This window comes from Myxocyprinus asiaticus, chromosome 49 (genome assembly GCF_019703515.2).
Source record: "Myxocyprinus asiaticus isolate MX2 ecotype Aquarium Trade chromosome 49, UBuf_Myxa_2, whole genome shotgun sequence".
Lineage (NCBI taxonomy): Eukaryota > Metazoa > Chordata > Actinopteri > Cypriniformes > Catostomidae > Myxocyprinus > Myxocyprinus asiaticus.
This window is the reverse complement of record NC_059392.1, coordinates 3,059,386-3,080,474: the sequence shown is the minus strand read 5'-3', so window position 1 is coordinate 3,080,474 and position 21,089 is coordinate 3,059,386. Positions and strand designations below refer to the sequence as shown.

Sequence of the window (21,089 nt, the reverse complement as noted above, 5' to 3'; positions counted from 1 at the left end):
CTAAATTATTCAATTTACGACTGAACGCATATGTGCTTTGAAGCTCATAGCCGGGTCTTTGACAAGCAGGCAAAATATTCATAATTTAAACGTTGTTTATGTATATTTTATGAAGTTTTGAAATCAGTAGGGCAGAGGGATTGTGAATTGTCAGTTTGTAGTTAGTATTATTAGGGACGTTGAGGCAGCAGAATTAGGTTGTTTTAGATGTTCCCGCTAGAGTTAAGGTTATGGTTAAGGTTAGGAATAAAACTGGTTAGGGTTAGGTGAGGTTAGAGTCAGGTTAGAGGTTTTCAGATTGTGACGGGGTAAACAAAGCATTTATTAACTACAACAGGAAGAACTTGGGTGTTTTGGAAAAAGAAAAACATAAATACACTACTCTACTCTTTAAGTAAAACAAAAGATTGAAAAAAAAAAAAAAAAGAATCGCCACCCCTCAAACAAATGGTCGCACAATCTCGCCAAGAAGACGTCAAGAGTCAGCAACCCTTATTGGCTCGATTCCACTGTGACCGTTCGGGCTGTCATTTACTCTGAGAAACTTTCAGATTTGTTCAGTTTATGGGGGAGGAATGGGGAGGCAGAAGACAATCTGGCCTCAGTCTTCCTCCATCTGTATGGCTAAAATGGAGTTTGGGCTTGCCGCCATGCGTTTCGACGAGAGTGACCTTCAAACCGCCTCAGCAGGGACACAGATGCTGATTCTCCTCAAAGACAAACGAATCATAATATCCGTCAATCTTACATTGATATGAAGCGTTTAAGGAGTATAATGATTACTAAAAGATGTGCCTCTGTTTTCAGTACAAAATTAAAGAATGAGAGAAAGAAAGATGTGTCTCGTTTTCAAGGAAGAATATCAAAACAAAATTAGGTGAAGATTATGCTTAAAACAAGATATTAACACAACGATTAGCCAATGTGGTTAAAAAACTTGTTTTCCTTTTTTAATTTTTAATTAAGCTTTTTTTAAGCCATTGGCCAGAAGTTCTTTTTTTTTTTTTTCTTGTTTAAATATAAATGTAACTTTTTTGTAAACACAAGCCTTAATACTTAATGTAATTTTGCTTCTCAAGTAAATGTATCTTGTTTAAAATATGAATGTTTTTAGAAACATTTTGCAAAGTGTATGCTTAAACAAGAAATGGTGATTAAAAAAAAAAAAGCTAAAAAAAAAAAAAAAAGCTTAATTTCCATAAAAAGGAAAACTAGTTTATTTTTCTTACCACATTGGCAAATAGTTGTTTTAATATCTTGTTTTAAGCATAAACCTCACTTAATTTTGTTTAGATATTTATACTGAAAACAAGACTTAAATATTGAGTACATTGCAAAAAAATATTTTTCTTATTCAGTATTTTTGTCATGTTTTCACTATTGAACACTACTGTAACAGGTTCTTCATTATGACGTAAGGAAGAAGCGGGAGACGGCGAGATCCAACACAAAAGGTACTTTATTACTACAATGAAAAAAAAACTCGCTTTTCAGCAGAATTATTAACTCTCACGTCCTTCTCTGTCTGCGTGCACACTTTCTCCCCCTCTCTGGCATCTGGCTCGCTCTTAAATCCATCTCCAACTCTCACTGCAATGACAAACAGCTGTTGGAGATAATCAATGACAGGTGATGATCCTCACCGTTCTCATCTCCTAATCTCGCTCTATTCACAAGCCGGCGCTTGACCACGACCCCCACCTCCACATCTATATATCAGACATTGACCGATAGTGGATTTTGCCGATACGGATAACTAAGGTGGTGGGAAAGGCCGATAACCGATTAATCGGCCGATAGTTTTTCAAATTGATTCGTAGAACATTAATAAAAAGATCTTATTCTTTCTTTTTACTGCGGGCAAAAACAAAGAGTCTAAAATGAATACAATCCCAGATTTCAACCAAAAACCTAATAATAACTAGAAAAAATTAAGATTTGATACATAACGTGGGACTTTTAAGTATAAACAAGCCCAAAACACACTGGGGACTCTTATTTTGAAATGAATAAATGAAACAACTATTGGCAACTATTGACAGATTTTTGCCAATAAACGATTGTTCCAAAAAGCAACTATCGGTCAAACCATCTTGGAATGGACTACATTTGCAATCTTCCATATTCCTGGCTAACCCTAACCCTAACCCTAACATCATATGTGATGATGTTTCTTTAAAACGCTTTAAGCAGAGTGAACAGCCCCTTTAATGCGGACAGAGTGAAGAGACAGTAGAGGGCTTCTTTGGTGATGTTTACTTTAGTGGGCCACCGCTTCTGCTAAAGTGCTGCTGTCTTATGCAGTTGAACCTGTAGGGATTTATGCTGATGAGAAAAAGGCCTGCAGCAATCCACAGCAGTTTCGAATCCCCAGCCAAAACTCCTGCTTCCCTGTTTTTAATCTTTATTCCAAAAAGAAAGTGATCTTTTGAGTTTCAAAGCTTGGGACAAAGTTGCTCCTCTCATTCTCCTCGTCTTCCTAAAACGAACAGTTCACCCAAAAATGTAAATTCTGTCATTGGTTACTTACATTCATGTTGTTTCAAACCCATTTGACATACTTTATTCTACGGAAAACACAAGGAAACGTTTTTCATGTCTTTTTGCAATACAGTTGAAGTAAATAGTGACTTTGGGCTGTTAAGCTCCATAAAAGGACAAAAAAAACCTAAAAATCATCATAAAACCACAGTAAAAGTAGCCGATACAACTCGAAGTCTTCTGAAGGCATGCGATCACATGAAATTTGTTGATATTTACTCTAAAATCAAATCAAATGTAAATAATTTACCAACTCCTATGAACTACGTCAAGAACAGCAAACCTCATTGGTTCCTACATTATGACGTTATGATGTTTGGTCTCGTGACGTGCAAGAACCAATGAGGTCTGAAGTTATTGACACAGTTGGCATAATTAATTTTGGAACTTGATTTGGGAGTGGATAATGATTTAAATTTCAGCCTGTTTATCACACAAAGTGACAATGTGCCTTCTAAAGATTTGAAATATGACGCATGAGCCGCATCGACTACTTTTATAACACATTTTGGTGCTTTTTTAAGCTTTAAAGTGAGTCACTATCAACTGCCATTGTACTGAAATCAGCAATCGTGACATTCCTCAAAATGTCTATTTTTTGTGATCTGCAGAAAAAAGAAAATCAATTGGGTTTGAAATGAGATGAGGGTGAAAAAAATGACAGAACCTACATTTTTGGGTGAACTATTACTTGAAGATTAGAGCAAGATTTCACATTAGTGTGTTTATTTCTTTTGCTTGCAAGTTCAAAAAACATATTCTTAAGGAGTTTTTTGTCCTGTTTTCCACTAAAAAATATGTATTCATTCTTAAAACAAGATATATTTGCTTGAATAACAAAATGGCATAAGATAACTTTGTCTTGTCTTCAGAGAAATCTAACAAAATTTAGTAACATTTATGTTTAAATCAAGAAAAAACGATTTGCCAATGGGGTAAGAAATAAAACTTGATTCTAAGGGAAAACAAGTTTATTTTTCATAGCCCATTGGCATATAGTTTTTTCTTGTTATAAGTATAAACCGCACCAAATTTTGTTGGATTACTCTGAAAACAAGACTTAATATCTTATGCCATTCTGCTTCTCAAAGTCATTTTTTTTTCTTGTTTTAAGAGTGTTTTGATATTTTTACAGGAAAATAAGGCAAAAATACCCGTCTTTTGCAGTGTAGTTACGGTTGCAGCCATTAACTTGTCAAAGTCTACTTTTTGATAAATGGATATTGTCCTGATGTTGGTACAGTTACTCCATGAAATTACTAGAGGGAATACCTTGGGAGAAGCACACTGCAGGAGAGATAAATGGACGGGTTACTGCTGTGGTTTGCACTTCTTCTGTAGGCAGTCTAAAGCTTCTGATTGGCTTTCAGCAAGCTCCGGCCGTGGGAGGAATAGGCCCCAAGTTGCCCATTTAATTGATAGATCTGAAGTTTTGGAACAGAGGGTTGGAGTTGATACCATGTTCAATTGTTCAACAGCAGCCTTACTGTAAAAGCACTGCAGTGCTTAGCATTGGTACTTCTGTCGAGAAGTGCAACGCAAGCAATTCAGACACAAATTTTGCCTGGCGGATGATAAAAAACCCTACGTACCTTACATTGAAGGTGAAGCCAAACCATATATTTAGGAACCAGAACATCACAGATACTTGAGACTTAAGTGTCGTTCTGTCTCGGGCACGGTCGAAAGCTCTAGTCTTTCAAAGTATACTCTTTTGACCACGATCCCATACGGATGTGTTCGCCACATGCACGCTACAAGTGTTTTGTGATACACTTTTAGGAAAACCGAAGTATACTTTGGACTTTAAGGGTGGGCGTTTTGTCTTTAGCCAGTAAGCAACCTCCTAACTACCACCTACAGTAGCAACAACATTACAACCCTAGTATCGTGGTTGCGAGTTTTGCATGGGCAATTGGGCAAGCACCACTCACATTTCCTTCAAAAAATGTAAAGAACAGTTCAGGTCAGACTATAACCACTTGGGGTCTCTGACCGGCTCCAGCAGTTTTCAGGCATCGAGGCCGGTTCTGTCCAGAAGATAAATATGTCATTGTGATTCTTCACGGGTTGAGTCATGAGTTGACAGAGCTCTTGGTGGCAAATGAATCGAGGGTGTGCCTAACAGTCAACTACAGAACTGCTTGGCTGGAACTTCTGAATTTACACTCTGTTACGCTTCTGTTTTTGTAACCATCTGAATATTTGTGGCCATCAAAAGCTGAAGCAATGCCAGAGAACGAAATCTCTTGAGAGCTACAGAGTTGCCTAAGAATGTAGAATACTTGGGGTGGGGTGGGGGGGGGGATCATTTCACAAGTAAACCCAAAAGAGCACACATCTAAATGCCCAAAGACTGCAAAAATAATTGACTAAATCAGTATTTTTTTTTGTCTTGTAGTCCAGCAAAAATATCCTTAACCACATGAGACCCGAGCATGACTGCTGTGTGCATTTTCCATTTTCCTTTTTGATTTATAACTAGTAGCACCTAATAAACGAGCTAAGTTGTTACATTTTAAACAATACCTTCACTTTTGATCAGATTTTAGGAGTGAATGCACTTATCTGCATTGGGAAGCTATAGGATGCTCCCTATTTAGTGAATGACTTAACCTCCAGTGTGCTGTCTGTGTGCATTGGTCTCAGAACAGTTCGAAATGCACCTTATTTAACTCCATATAAAGGCTCTGAAAGCAAAAATTTTCAGTTTTTGGAAGAACCCATTTATTCTCAATATGATAATGCACAGTAACTCTAGAATTTCTAAGGAAAAAAAATTGCTGAAATACACATTAGTGTACATTGTGTTTAGCAGCGTGGTGTTTCACGATAAATCACTAAAATTGTATAAATCGGATGAAACTAGAGACTCTAATCTTTTGACTCAAACATGTTCCAGTGCAAAAACTTAATTAGGTTTCTTACCAGATGTAGTTTGGTTGGCGTTTCTCCCAAAGACAAACTCCGCTGTGGTCAGCGCCATGTTGTTTTGACTCCGTACATTGAAATGTTAACCCTTAAATGAGTCTTCTGAACTGAGATCAGTCAGTTTTAATGAACTTAAATTATGTGTTGCGCATAGAGAAGCCAAAATACAACGTCACACGAGGTTAAAACAAGAGAAATTTGAGAAGCAAAATTGTGTAAGCTATTAAGACTTCTTAAATATATATCTTGAATAAAGTAAATAAAGTCTTATTTTAAACATAAATGTCACAAAATTTAGAGAGTATATGCTTAAAACAAGCAGAAAAAAACATTTGCCAATGAGCTAAGGCACAATAAAATATTAGTTCACTCAAAAATTAAAATTCGGTCATAATTTACCTAGATTTTATGCAATTTTGCTTCATAAGTAAATGTATTTTGTTTTAAGGATGTTTAGAGATTTTTACTGGAACGCAAGACAAAAATACAGATAAAATTTTTTTTTTTGCAGTGTATGAAAATAAAATGGCCTAAAAAATTGTTTCACTAGAAAATCCAAAGAGAAACACAACTAAATGTCCATAGAAATGTGCGCACACACTGAAAAACACACACAAAGACTCTCTGTGGTGTGTGTCGTTGTTAAAAGCTGGGTCCAGTCTTGAGAAAAAGGGAAAACGTTTCATGTTAGTGGGCAAGGAGAAGAAAAAAGGAATATGGAGGGTACAGACAGTAGTTAAAGGCAAAGGAGAGGGTAGGACATGCATTTTAAAGAGAAGTTAAAATGCCATCTGCTTCGGGGACAGTAGGAAGCTGTGCACTCACTGAGACACTTACCAAAGGCTTCTGAAAAAAGATAATAAATAGAAAAAGAAGCAGAAAAGGAAGAATAAAACAGCACATTTTAGGGTTGGATTTACACCAGTGTTGCACAGCCTGAAATCAACAGAGTTTAGTGGGGAAGATCCCATTGGAGGGTGACAATTTGATGTTTATAATCAAGTTAAACACATTTGTTAAAGACGTTTATGAAAATGTGTTATTCACATTTAAGGTGACTGGAGACGTTCAAAAAACCTGTCACATTTGACCCCAATAATATGCCACAATGCAAAAATCCTTAACTGTCCTAAAACTAAGCTTAATTTATGTTATGCATTGAGGTAAAATGCGATCAGGACATGTTCTTGGAAGGTTTCGTGAGATTCGCCCTTATATTTACTCTGATTAGAGCTAATATATTATATACTGTAGGTACTGTAGTAAATGCATTATAGCTGAAGGTATTAATGTGACATTAGTGTTAAATTAATTGCTCTTGGTAAAACAGTTATTGCCTTCAGAAATTTAAATGAAAATCTTTTTAGATTTAAAAACAATGTTTGCATGTTTAATTCATAACCATTTATTTTATACTCAAAATCAATTATGTGTTTTAAAACATGCTACTAAAAAGCAATTCAATAACTCACTAGATGGACTGAATTAAAACAATGATCATAGCTGATTAGTACATGCTGTACAGCGTGCATACTGAATTTAGTTTGTCTAATTAGTAATACTTCAACAATATGTTAATTAATGAGGTTCATCCAATGCATGTGAATGTGGAAATTCGGCCAGCGACCTGTTTCAGTTTAAACAGAGAGACATTACAAAGAAGAAGACATGCAAAACAACATTTATGACCCATAAACCCATTCACACAGAGACAAAAGACAGACAAAAAATACAGAGGTAGGACAGGTAGGACAAACTAAAACTTTTAGCAAGACAGCTTATTTTGAGGTTATAATTTCTTCTCTTAACTGCAAGCTGATTTATATATATATATATATATATACACATTTTCAGAAATATATATCTATCTGCTATACAGTGCCACCAAAAAGTATATGGATACACAAGCTTAAAAAAAATGTCCGGTTGTCTTTGCATTAGCCTATATAACAAAATATCAAACCAAGAGGCATTTATTTCAAAGAGAGTACACTTTTCAAACAAAACATTTCATAAAAAGAAGTTTGTTCAGTTTCAAATAATAAAACTATAGACATTTTGTTCAAAATTGAGACAAAATGCATTTGAACACTTTCTGGTTGTCAAACTTGGTGAAAAATCACATCTGTGGTTACTCTGCTAGAACACCTGTGTGAACTTGAAGAGGAACTGACTTCATACATCCACAAAAATCACATTAAGACCACCTGGTTAACAAATAATTGCAAAACGTTAGTTCTGAGAAAAGCACGAACTACCATTATTTGTTTGCGGATGCAACTTGGTTTTCCACTTGGTTATCTTATTCAATGACATCCATACATTTTAGGTGTGACTTTAGTGTCCAAAAGTGTCCAAAAACTTTTAAGGACACTGTATCTGTGCGTCTTTCAGCACAGCAGACTAATTTGCTTGCTAAAGCTACTAGCGCAATGCTAGCCTCAAAGCTTCTGACATTACTGCGCCAATGAATGCTAAAGAGGTTGAATATTTGGGTATAGCCCAACATGCTACACGATAATATCACTGATTCTTTCTTGTCCTCAACTACTGAAGTCAAATGCATTTGGGTATGTGTACCAAAAGCCAATGGCGCTACAGAGCACAATGATACCTCCTTAGTGAGTCTGGGTTGTTCATTAACATGGCGCAAATTAAAGCACTCAAGTCTAATGTAAGTGAGAGCAGATGTAGCCGTTCACCTCCTAAACACTTTGCTGGAAAATTAAACTTTTATTTTGAAAAAGGGGAACAAGTTCAGGTCAAGGGTTGCTAGTCTAGTATCTACTGTCTATACTATTTTACGTCAACAGCTCCAAATCAAATGCAACCCAACAGATATTTCTTTTCTCTGGTGCTTACAATTCATTGACCCACAATGCTGGCCCTGGGGCGACTCGAGCGCAGGACTTAATGAGATATATAATTAGACTCTCCTTTACTGGGTCTTTCAATAAAGTTTCATTAGCCCCAACCAGACATTAATCATACGCTTGCCACAAAATCTGGAGTAAGCTCCTCTGACACAGTTCATTAGAAGTCATTATTTTTGCATTTCAGCTCTCTTAGCACATTTAGCATGTAGTGCAACCAGAAGGTGGACCAATATGGATTCCTTTAACAAAAGCAGTGAAATAAACAGATAGCAATAGCAATGCATTGGTTTGTCTTACCTGATCTTAGATGTTTGATTCGCCCATTACTCGTGCTTGGGTCAATGGGGAGGAAGTCTTTAAACCAGGTGATTTCGGGGTCTGGGTTACCACTGGCGGCGCAAAGCATGGTTGCTGTGCGCGTACGCTCAACCACTTTCAGCTGAGGGCCCATGTCAATGTTGGGGAAGCCCGCAGGAAGTAGATCCTCTGTAGGGGAGAACATAGAGAAGTTGAAGCTACACTTGGACCTATAGAGACAAGCGGTGGACATTCAGATTGCCAATACAAACACGAGAGTTCCTCACTGAGCAATTTCTGAAACAAAAACATTGGTCTTGAATGTCTTGCTGAAAAGCAGAGGATTGCTGGTCACCAGGATATGTTGTGTTTTGGAAGTTGATCTCCAGCATGGGATGCTGGTGTGCTGTTATCCCCACCAGGCTTGGCCCTTGGTGAACCAGTTTTATCATAAAGACAATGCTGGTCAACCTGATTAACCAGCTATGTTTTGCATGGCTATGATTGTTCACAGGTCAGACCAGCACCAAACCACACTAGCCAGCCTGAACCAACATGGAAATTCATGCTGGTCTTAGCTGGTCTTTTCAGCAGGGCGAGCGAGCAGCCAGATATCATCACTGGTTTGGCTACGACCTGTTAGAGTGTCTCTTGAAGGATCCTCAATAAGACTTGCTGAATGATAATCACAATAAACCTGTAGACCACAATAAGATGGTCTTGATGAGACAGTAAAGACCACGCAATGGTCATACTGTTAGTACATACTGTACAGGCTCTACGGATCTAAGACCTCACCAACACAGCAACAAAAGCATTTAATCAGACCAAACAATGGTGTCCTTTAACCCCTTGTTCCTCTGTAGTGGCTTGCTACACTGAGTCAATTCAAGGAGACAAGCGGCACATACAAACACACACTTGTCTGACCAATTAAGCCAGATCTTGCAACCAGATTCTTGTGTGCACGGTGCCTGCAGTTGCAGACCAAAAAGGGTCTTGATTGGAGCAAATTGCCTTCGCTCTCCACATTGGCTGAGCCAATGACAGACAAGGAGGTAGGAAAACCTCTCGCTTCTCTGATCTGGCTGAACATTGGCATGACTAACATCCTGGCAAAGAACTGTGGACACCACACACTGTGCCAATGTATCACAGCACCAACGGGCACCCTGAGCAGGTACAGGTCACATTCTTAGTGTCAAGGTCACATACTTTTAACATTTGTGAGTCATAAACAGGTTCCAAGGTAAAAAACATAACCAAGGAAACCCAAGCAATGGACCTACTATTGGAATCTGTTGTTTTTAAAAGGTCACGACACTAATACATAGGGATTTATGCCATCATACTGTGCAACGGTTGAAGTCGACAAACATGTAAGAAGAACACTGTCCTCTCAAAAGCAGCTATTTGGTAGTTTTCCGCCTCTACTGTACATGTGGTCCATGGTGAGATTATCCGTGACCCCTTGACACCAGAATAGGATTTCTGCAAACTACTCAAATTAAGCTTTAAACGCAAGATTAGTAATCTGATTTGAGCTTAATTAAAAGTGTCACAAGGATCATGGATAAACACAGACAAGTGGTGGGCAAGAAGAAGCCATTGCAGCAAACAGAGACCATGTTTAGAAATGTTAAATCAATGGAAATTATATTATCTACTGAGGTGCTAACTGTGGGTCAGAACCAGGGAATGAGGTTGAGACCGGAGAGACAATAATAATGGTTAGTAGTTTTGTGATGGCCAATACGACAAAGAAAGCAGGGTGGCCAATGGCTGATATAATGCCGATATATATATAATGGTAATATATAATGGTAGCAAATAAGATGTACACAAAATTGCAGAATTTAAAAGAACAGTTATTTAACATAATATATACTTAAAATAAAAAATAAAAACAAATATTGGCCTGGCCGATATATTGGTTTATCACTAGTCATGCTAGCATTGCTTATTTACAGCGACAATGACAGTAACCATAGGAATGACCATTTAATGCATTTCTGTATCATCACTGAGATGTAACAATTGACCTGGAATCATCCACTAAGAGCAAACAAACTGTCCACAAGTGCTCTTCAGGTAACGGAGAATGACTAGAAATAGAATTTGCTTTGGGGTTATACTCATAGCTTCTCAATGCTCGAGTTTGTTCAGGGTCAGTGGCTTTAATAAAATACACAGGAAATCAGGCAGAAGTGCATGCATTTCCACGGCAAGTGCCATTAGCCCTGTTCTGCCTGCAGTTATATTTGCCTTCATACTAAAAATGCCCAGACGTTATAATTCCACAATGCTTATAAAAGCATTCCCCAAAAATCAGTTTACTTAATTATCTAGCTATTGTCTTGGTCTCCAAAATAGCTTTATTTTATATTGTTACAACCAAAGAGGTCTAAAATACCTAGAAAAAGCTATCCATTAGCATTCACATTCATTACAATGACTGCGCTTGACTGGCGAATGCAAATCTGCCACCTTTGCACAAGGGGACAATCCCTTTTTGAACCAATCACCTGAGCTGTACATACCATGTGACTAAAGGCCAAAGTAGCCTATACATTGGTTCTCCGCATGCCGCCACGTTTTACGCACTGTACACCTGACACAAATTTCGTCTTTGGCACAGTATGCGTGTATTGTGTGCGCACACCTTAGTTTTACCTAGACATGCGGACTGTCCGCGTCTGCGGGGGTTATCTGTGCACACGCCTAGAAAACTACATGAAAATGGGGCACTATAAAAAAAAAAAAAAAAAAAAAAATCTGTCAGAATACAGCTAATTTTGAATTGCCGTCAATGAAGAAAGATGTCTACCAGCAGGGGCTAACGTGACTATGCTAACCAGCCAAACCTTGATACCTTGGTCACAACCAGTCGATTTACAATTAGCTGTGAGGCCTTGTGCACGTGTGCCTGGCAAACTCTAGTACTAGCCTTGTGTTAGCGCAGACTGCTAATGCGCTGTGGCACCTCCCAGTACCTCAAATAACAGTCTTAATTTTAAGGGCTTTCAAATGGATGGCCATCAGACAAAAACACAGCTTTCTACACTCAGTGACTGAATTGGCCTCTGTTGAAAGCCTCCTCGCCACAGTGTGCAATTCAGGTGCTTGATGCTAGCTGAGGTCCTTTCTTTTGTTTCTTTTCAAAGGGCCAATTCGGCCTTGCCGATAATTCCTTAAAATACGAACCAGAATGTAATTACAAGCCTACACTCGCGGTGCGTTTATATCCAGGCAGCTCTAACGGCAATCCCTAGTCTGGCTGAGAGGCTGTTAAGCCGTGATGATAATGGTGATGTTATGATGATCAGCACAGCTGGGTGCACTGACCACTTTAGCCAACAGCTGCAAATTCACAGATACAGCAGGGCATTGAAGTTGCCATGTACTACCTCAGCCCACTCCAAATGCTCAAGCCGTCCTCTTTGACATGGGCTTTTACGCCCGCTGTTATTATCTGTAATTGCCTTTAATTGTAGCCTGTGATTTAATGCCATTTTGCAAGTGACAGGTGCAAAGCCTCTTAACCTGAGCGGTCAGTTCAGTGGAAGAGGATTTGCAGTCGTGTGTCCATGGTAATAAGCAAATTAATTTGGATTGATTTATGATTATCTCTGAAAATGACATTTATCCAAGCAGCTGTAATGTTTCACTTTATAACAGATTAAAAGCAAAAACGCCTGTTGCAGCTTGCACATCAAAACAAGTGGGTAATATTATCCACAACCACAAAAATTAAGGGCCAAATTCACAAAACATTCTTAAGAAAAGTTTTCTTTTTAAGTTAATATTTTGTATGCCTAAAAAGACTTCTTATTTTTTACATTTATATCTAGATACCTAATGAACTTCTTATAATTTATCCTAAGAACTTTTAACATTTTTCTTAAGATTTTAATTAATCCAACCCTAGTTTCTTTAATCAATATCTACGTTTACATGGACACCAGAAAGTGGGTTATTGTGAGAAAGCAGCATTTCCATTTACATGCACTGTATAAGCAGTGTACACTTTACTACCGTATACATGCGGCTTGGTCAGTAAGCAGCTTTCTTCACGCAACGTATTTTCCCCGCGACGCTTTTGTAAATAACAAACATGGTATCCGACGAAGACTTCACTATTTTTTTTCAGATATTCCAGAGTTGTTGCTGTGTTTGTTTCCTTAACTTTCCATCATGATATGCAGTGGAACTGCACTGCAGTAGTGGGTTTTCCTCTTACATAATCTCTGGGATTCCCCCAGTGTATGAACTCATATACGCGAATGTGAGGGATCGTCGATATTTTACACTGGTGTGTATAAATGGGTATAGTTTATAGTGTATGTGCTTTTCCCACTGTAGTCCCAGAAATTTTGAATTATTTCCGTTGTGTTGTCTTGTTTTTTTGGCTCCATCCTATGATGTTTCTTCTCTGGTCTGTTCCACGCACATGCACACTCCTCAAAAACCTGTTAGAACACTTCTTGTGTTTACGTGGCCACATTAAGCCACTTCTTCAAGGAGAAACCTAGGTGTGTTAAACCGCTTTCTCTTAATCTTTTAAATGAAGTAAGAAAATCAGCGTTATCGTTTACATAACGTTTCAGAATGCCGCTTTCTTGCAAAAACCCTGTAATAAACCATTTTCTTAAGTTCATGTAAATGTAAATGTCTTTATCTTGTTTTCCAGTAAAAATATCTACACATTCTTAAGAAAAATATACATTTTTTTAATCACGATTGTGATTTGTGGAGTGGTGGTGGCGTAGTGGTCTAAAGCACAGAACTGGTAAGCAGAAGGTTGCCTATTCGATCCCCACAGCCACCACCATTGTGTCTTTGAGCAAGACACTTAACTCCAGGTTGCTCAGAATTGTCCCTGTAATAAGTGCACTGTAAGTCACTTTGGATAAAAGCGTCTGCCAAATGCATAAATGTAATCGCATAATTTTTTGGTAGTTAATCACGATTAATCAGAGATTTGGAAAGTTCTGACATTTGACACTATATATACTTTTCCTGTCAAAATGTATTTTTCCCATTTTAGGAAAGAAAACAAAACAACATTTAACAATATAATGCTTTATTAACATTTTCCAAACAAAGCCTTCCACAGTATAAAGATAGAAATTATGATAGCATCATGATGGCTCCACGGATGGCTGCCCCGGTGTGGAGCTCCTCAGTTCTTTTGTTGTTTTTGTTTGTTTGTCCTGTGTTTAGTAATCTTTTCCCAGTCAGTTTTACCAGAGAGGAACTGCTGAACATTCGACAGCATATACCAGACAATCTTTTCCCGGTTTTTGAATATTCAGACATTTTGCTAGACATTTTAGTTGGAGCCGCAGCTCTGCTGTTCAAGAGACGCAGGCGAGGGAGATGAGCCGGTGCGCTGGTCAAACTCCGTCGGCACGGATTTTAAACAGTGCTGCCGAGTATTCACTTAGCGAATCTCCGCTCTCTTCTGAACAAAACGGACGAACTACATCTCCTCATCCGCACAAACAAGGACTTTTCAGCCTCTGCTGCCTTGTGCACCTGAATGTGTTCTACTGCAGATTTGAAAGGCCCAATCTCACACCCCACACCCACTCTGACCTTCACTTCACACAAACACCTCCTGCAACCCCCCCCCCCCCCCGCTACTCAACCTGCACTTAAGATCTGTGAAGATGATGTGAGCCGCGTCTTTCGGAAACAAAAGACGAGGAAAGCTTCATGCCCAGATGGCGTCTCACCAGCGTGTCTTCGATCCTGTGCTAACCAGCTGGCACCCATCTTCACACAGATCTTCAATAGATCACTGAAGCAGTGTGAATTCCCATGCTGCTTCAAAAGCTCAATTATTATTCCTGTCCCAAAGAAACTAAAAATCACAGGACTTAATGACTACAGACCTGTCGCCCTGACGTCTGTGATCATGAAATCATTTGAGAGACTGGTGTTGGCCCACCTAAAGAACATCAATGGACCCTTTCTAGATCCCCTTCAATTTGCTTATCGAGCAAACAGATCTGTGGATGATGCAGTCAACATAGGATTGCATCATATCCTGCAACATCTGGACAGACCAGGGACATATGCAAGGATCCTTTTTGTGGACTTCAGTTCGGCTTTCAACACCATCATCCTAGCTATACTCCAGAATAAATTACACCAAATCTCTGTTCCCATGTCTATCTGTCAGTGGATTACCAACTTTCTGACGGACAGGCAGCAGCTTGTGAGACAAGGGAAACTCACTTCCAGCACCTGTACAATCAGCACTGGTGCTCCCCAGGGATGTGTGCTCTCCCCACTACTCTTCTCTCTCTACACCAATGACTGTATCACCAAGGACCCCTCTGTCAAGCTCCTGAAGTTTGCAGACAACACTACTGTCATCAGCCTCATCCGAGATGATGATGAGTCTGCATACAGAAGGGAGGTTGAACAGCTGGCTGTCTGGTGCATTCAAAACATCCTTGAGCTGAACACGCTCAAAATGGTGGAGATCATTGTGGATTTTAGGAGGAACACCCCAGCACTGACCCCCCTCACCATTCTAAACAGCACTGTGGCAGCAGTGGAGTCATTCAGGTTCCTGGGCACTACCATCTCACAGGACCTGAAGTGGGAGACCCACATTGACTCCATTGTGAAAAAGGCCCAACAGAGGTTGTACTTCCTTCACCAGCTGAGGAAATTCAACCTGCCACAGGCGCTGCTGATACAGCTTTACTCAGCAGTCATTGAGTCTGTCCTCTGCACTTCAATAACTGTCTGGTTTGGTTCAGCTACGAAATCAGATATCAGAAGACTACGAAGGACAGTTCGGACTGCTGAGAGGATTACTGGTTGCCCCCTGCTCCCCCTTCAAGAACTATACACTTCCAGAGTGAGGAAAAAGGCTGGAAAAATCAGTCTGGACCCCACTCACCCTGCCCACTACCTTTTTGAACTGTTGCCTTCTGGCCGACGCTTCAGAGCTCTGCGCACCAGAACCGTCAGGCACAGGAACAGTTTTTTCCCTCAGGCTATCCATCTAATGAACAGTTAAAAGTGCCCCACTGAGCAATAACTATGTGCAATACACAGTTTAGTCTTTTTTATATTTATCCAACACATCCAACCTCTTCTGCCATTACATTCATTAAAAAAAAAAACATTTGCACTGTACATAACAGATTGTATTAGATTTGCACTACCCATGTGTAAGTGTGTATGTATGTATGTGTGTGTCTGTATGTATGTGTATAATTATTTTTTATTTTTTATTTTTATTATCTATGTCTTGGTGCTGTTTTTATATTGTTGTACACTGGAAGCTCCTGTCACCAAGACAAATTCCTTGTATGTGTAAGCATACTTGGCAATAAACCAGATTCTCATTCTGAAATGTACTAAAATAGCACCAATTCAAGTAACATTAAACATTTCCCAAAGACTAAGTGGGAGTTTGACTAATTGAAAGAACCAGTTTCCTCAATTGGTTGCATATTCATTGCAATGGGCATTAAATCTCTTAAACTCTCATCCTCCACAATATTTATTATATACAATATATATATATATATATATACACACACGCACACACACACACACATACATACAATATATATATATTTTTTTTTAATCAACAAAAGAACACATTTCATGATTATACGAATAAATTACTTAAAGGCATACTTTTTGAAAACTGCATCTTAGCAAACATTTTCCTGCTGATAGAAGTCTCCAGGGCGGAATCAAATTCCATGAATGTATTCTCAACTGTATTGGCCATTTTATTATTTTCACTTACTGAAATCATTTAATTTAATCAGTTCCATAATCAGGTTAACTGATTACCTCAGCCACAGCCAGTGATGGCTTTAGAAGCACGTTAATATTCCAGAAAACTCTAGGAGGGCTGGGGAGGAGTGGGCGGAAGAGAAAAAGAGAGAGAGAGAGAGAGAGAGAGAGAGAGAGAGAGAGGTTTGTTTCAGACAGAGAATTAAAGGGATACCCATACAGTTTTTGAATGAGGGTGAGTAAATGATACATTTTTCATTTTTGGGTGCACTATCCCTTTAAGATAACTAAGATAACTAATCTGCAGCACCAGATGTTTGGATTTCAGAGATGGTCAATTTAATTTTCTGTGCTCCAAAAAACTGCCCAATTAACATAATTGACCTGCCGTGAGGTGAAAAAGGGGGAGTAAATAATGACAGAATTTTCATTTTTGGGAGAACTACAAAATTGATCTTTGCTCCTCTCAAACCATCAAAAAGATTGTGTTTCTGTTTTCTACAAGCACACTTCTGGTTTACAGAGACACCAAAGACAGATGCCCTGTTACATACCGGCATACCCCTACTGAGCTTTGATAAAGCTACTATCACACGATGCACACAGGCTCGGTCGGGCGCTGTACAATTAGGCAATGGCGTGCAGCGATGTTTGTGCATGGAATGTCTCAACTGATGATCGTGAGCAGCTGTTCATGTCACGCTCTTGTCAGGCTGACTTATCTGTACCTGAGGAGGTGGAGTTTAGGAATGGGAGGGGCACAGTGATTAAACCAGAAAGCTTGTTGTTGAGTCAAGCGAAGATCAGTGCTGTCTGCAACACCTCTGTCATTACCACTCACGCCCTAGTTGCTGACAGGCAACAGTTGACAGTCAGAGAGACTCTTCATTGTGACAGAGATGGATGTGTTTAATAGCAGTGACAACCTGCGCGTTAAGTGGCTCGCCATCAGAGAGACTGTCACTGTGTTTACGGCAACCGTACAAGCTCGGGGCCAAATTCTGTGGCCGAGCAACTCTTGTGAAGGTCACATCGCCTTAGTGTAAGTCATACAGTAAAGTACACAGTTCACTTCTCAGTATAAAGATCAACCAAAAATAAAAATAACCATTTTCTCATCCTCATCATGTTCCAAACCCGCATGACTTTATTTCATGTGTGGAACACAAAATGACAGCGTTAGTCAGGTCACTGACAAATAAGGTTGTCTAAGATGATTGTCAGAAATCTAGTTTAAAACATGTGTTTGTAGACATTTATACAGTTACAATTTTTTAAAATCATTTTTTTTTTATTTTTTTTTTAATAAACATTACAAATGTAATGTGGTGTAGCCATCAAGTAAAAGGTATTTAAGTAGTTTCCTTGCACCTTGAATACATGAGCATGTTCACAACATAATCATTAATTTCAAAAAAGTTTTCAAACATATTTTGCAAGGTTACATTTCTTTTTTTTTTTAACAAATATAATGATTTTTTGAGTCAAGAATATCAAGATGTTTTCTCAGGGTTGCACTAAATTACATGACATTTTTTTGTGCCTTTTTTATAAAAATTTTTTAACAAATATCTGTTATTTCTTTTTATTTTATTTTTTACTTTACACAGTCATGAGGGTCTAAATATTTTTTTGAACCACATGACTTTGATTTGGTGGACAAATATTCTTCAAACATTTATGTTACTTTCAAATAAAAGAAAAAAATGTCACTGCTTATTTTTTTTTTTTTTTTTAAAGAAATAACAATACAAGATTATTCAGCGCTACTCATGCCAGCAGTTATTTCTTCTTTTTTTTCAAGAATTTCAGATGATTACACCATGTGAAATGTTTTTTAAATGACTTTGAAATGAAAAAAAAATGTAAAAATACATACTGAGTTCAATGTATTATATATATATATATATATATATATATATATATATATATATATATATATATATATATATATATATATATAATTTAATAGATCTGGCAAAAGAAAGAAGAAGAAGAAAAAAAAAAGAAGAACGTCACGTCATTGACCCAGTCACCATTCGTTTCCATTGTATGAAAAAAGATGTAATGAAAGTGAATGGTGACAGAGGCTAACATTCTGCCTAACATCTCCTTTTGTGTTCCACAGAAGAAAAAAAGTCATACAGGTTTGATTAAATGAAAGAATTTTCATTTTTGGGTGAACTATCCCTTTAAAACTGGATCATGCCAGAGCCAAGCAAGGTTCAAGGCTTCGACTTGGGCAACTTAAAACACGGCTGCCTGGACTCCTAAATTACATATGATTTACAGTTCCCACCAAGGCCTTATATTCCACATTCCCAGGCTGTCGGCTGGTTTAAAAGAACTTTTTCTCCAATGGAAATCTGGATGGTCAGAGATGGAGCCCTTGATCCCGTGGGGAGCGTGAGGCATGCCGTTAGGTGCATACCAATAGGCATGGTGCCATCAGCAGAAGCTGGGCTCTGATAGTATAGCTGGAGAGGTTGAAATGTAATTCACGCTTTTTAATGGGGCATTATGTGGTTTTACCTCCATTCTGAAGGCCTGACTCTATCCACACTCAGTCCATGATTAGATTACTCATGTTGCTGTCGCTTGTGCAGGAGTGCATGCTGACACCACACTGTTTGATGTGACGGGGCAGCCGAATATGAAAGCCCTGGCTGCACAACATGACCAGGGACTCTTCCTTTCAGTTCACCTAAAATACAAATTCAGTCAATATTTACTCACCCTCAAGCTGTATGAGTTTCTTCCGTGGAAAAAAAAACAAAGAGAGAGAATTTAAGAATATCATGGCCGCTCTTTTCCATATAAGGAAAGTGAATGGAGACTAGAGCTGTCAAGCTCCAAAATGACAAAAAAAGCAACATTAAAGTATCATAAAAGTTGTCCAAATGAATTGATGGATTGATATCATTGTTAACGAGACCTAAAACAAATACTAAATGAAAACATTTGCATTAACTGAAACTAATATATATTTTCATGACTCTAAAACTAACTAAAATAAATTAAAAATGGGCACAAATTAGTATTCGTTTTTGATACACAGTGTATTTAACATTTTGAAATGTTTAAAACCATCCATCCATCATTAAACATTAAAATGCCATCAAATAGCAATAACACTAGACGACCCTGACAAATGTAATGGCTTTAAACATATATTCAAATTCTACTAAATTATTAACTAAGTTTTTATCCCCCTTTCTCCCCAATTTGGAATGCACAATTCCCACTACTTAGTAGTTCCTCGTGGTGGCGCAGTTACTCGCCTCAATCCGGGTGGTGGAGGACAAGTCTCAGTTGTCTCCGTTTCTGAGACCGTCAATCTGCGCATCTTATCACGTGACTCGTTGTGCATGACACCGCGGAGACTCACAGCATGTGGAGGCTCATGCTACTCTCCGCGATCCACGCACAACTCACCACGCGCCCCATTGAGAGCGAGAACCACTAATCGCGACCACGAGGAGGTTACCCCATGTGACTCTACCCTACCTAGCAACCGGGACAATTTGGTTGCTTAGGAGACCTGACTGGAGTCACTCAGCACACCCTGGATTTGAACTCGCGACTCAAGGGGTGGTAGTCAGCGTCAGTACTCGCTGAGCTACCCAGACCCCCCAACTAAATTATTATTAACTAATGCTAGAAAACACTGAAAACCCTAAAACTAACCTAAACTTGCAGTTTTAGAGGGAAAACTAACAAAACCCCAAATTTAAAGGACAAATAAAAATTATATTTTCTGTAAATAACATTCTATATTCTAAGAAAAAAATAGAAATAAAAATTAGAAACTATAATAACCCTGTTATGTTCAAAGAGAGTGCATGAATGAATCATTCAGTCTGGTTCTCGGTTCAACTCACTGCCTCAAAGATTCAGTCACATTGTAGGATACGCAAATATTGTTAGAAATGTCATTTTTGGGTGAACAGTCCTGTATCGTACACCGACTCCTGTACACTGGATGAACTCCACAGTGTTGAGAACAGCAAGGTAATTGCTCTAGATAGTGCAGTCCAATCTCCTGCCCGAGAGAAGGAAAACAGCGTTCCTGTGTTTATTTATTTGCTCATTGCACTTTACTAGTTCCCAGAGTGGCCCGAGGGGGAGACGGGGCGAGCTACAGGAGATGAGGTGAAACCATTAGGCAGCTACAAATGCTCCGACAAGCAGAGTACAATGTCAATGAGGCCATTTCCATTCCTGGAACCATTTCCTGTCGTCTTCCGCTTCAATCACCTTCATTAGCAATTCAAGGTGCAGAACAGGACTTCTTTGCATAGATTAAAAAACTGCAGACCTTTAATATACCAATGTACAGATCTATGGAAATCTAGAACTGTACCTTCTGCTAAGCAAATCAAAAGTATACTTTATAAAACAAGCATTTAGCCCACAAATGCAAAAAAAAACGATGTAAATACTGCCTGTTTAACTGGCAATACAAACTGATGACCAAACAATAGAGTGCAAAATTGCGCAAATTAAATATGACACTGTATTCTGTGCGCTTTTAGCAGAGTACAATTACGCATCTAATTACAGGTTGAGCTATTCCCAAAGACTAAATATTCCAATAGGAAGCTTTTTGGGGTAAATGGAAAAAACGCCTCTATTGAGCCATTTTTATTATTGCCATTAACTGCAAATGCA

The 21,089-nt window shown here is 38.5% G+C and overlaps 1 protein-coding gene across 5 annotated transcripts in view; it reads right to left on the bottom strand.

Moving 5' to 3' along the window:
• The window catches only part of LOC127438034 (receptor-type tyrosine-protein phosphatase S-like), a 276,854-nt gene that overhangs the window by 98,698 nt on the left and 157,067 nt on the right, over positions 1 to 21,089 (bottom strand). For all 5 annotated transcript variants that reach the window (XM_051693295.1, XM_051693296.1, XM_051693297.1 and 2 more), the window contains exon 6: positions 8,646 to 8,834. In XM_051693295.1, the coding sequence (XP_051549255.1) occupies positions 8,646 to 8,834 (189 nt within the window). The remainder of the gene's footprint in view (positions 1 to 8,645; positions 8,835 to 21,089) is intronic.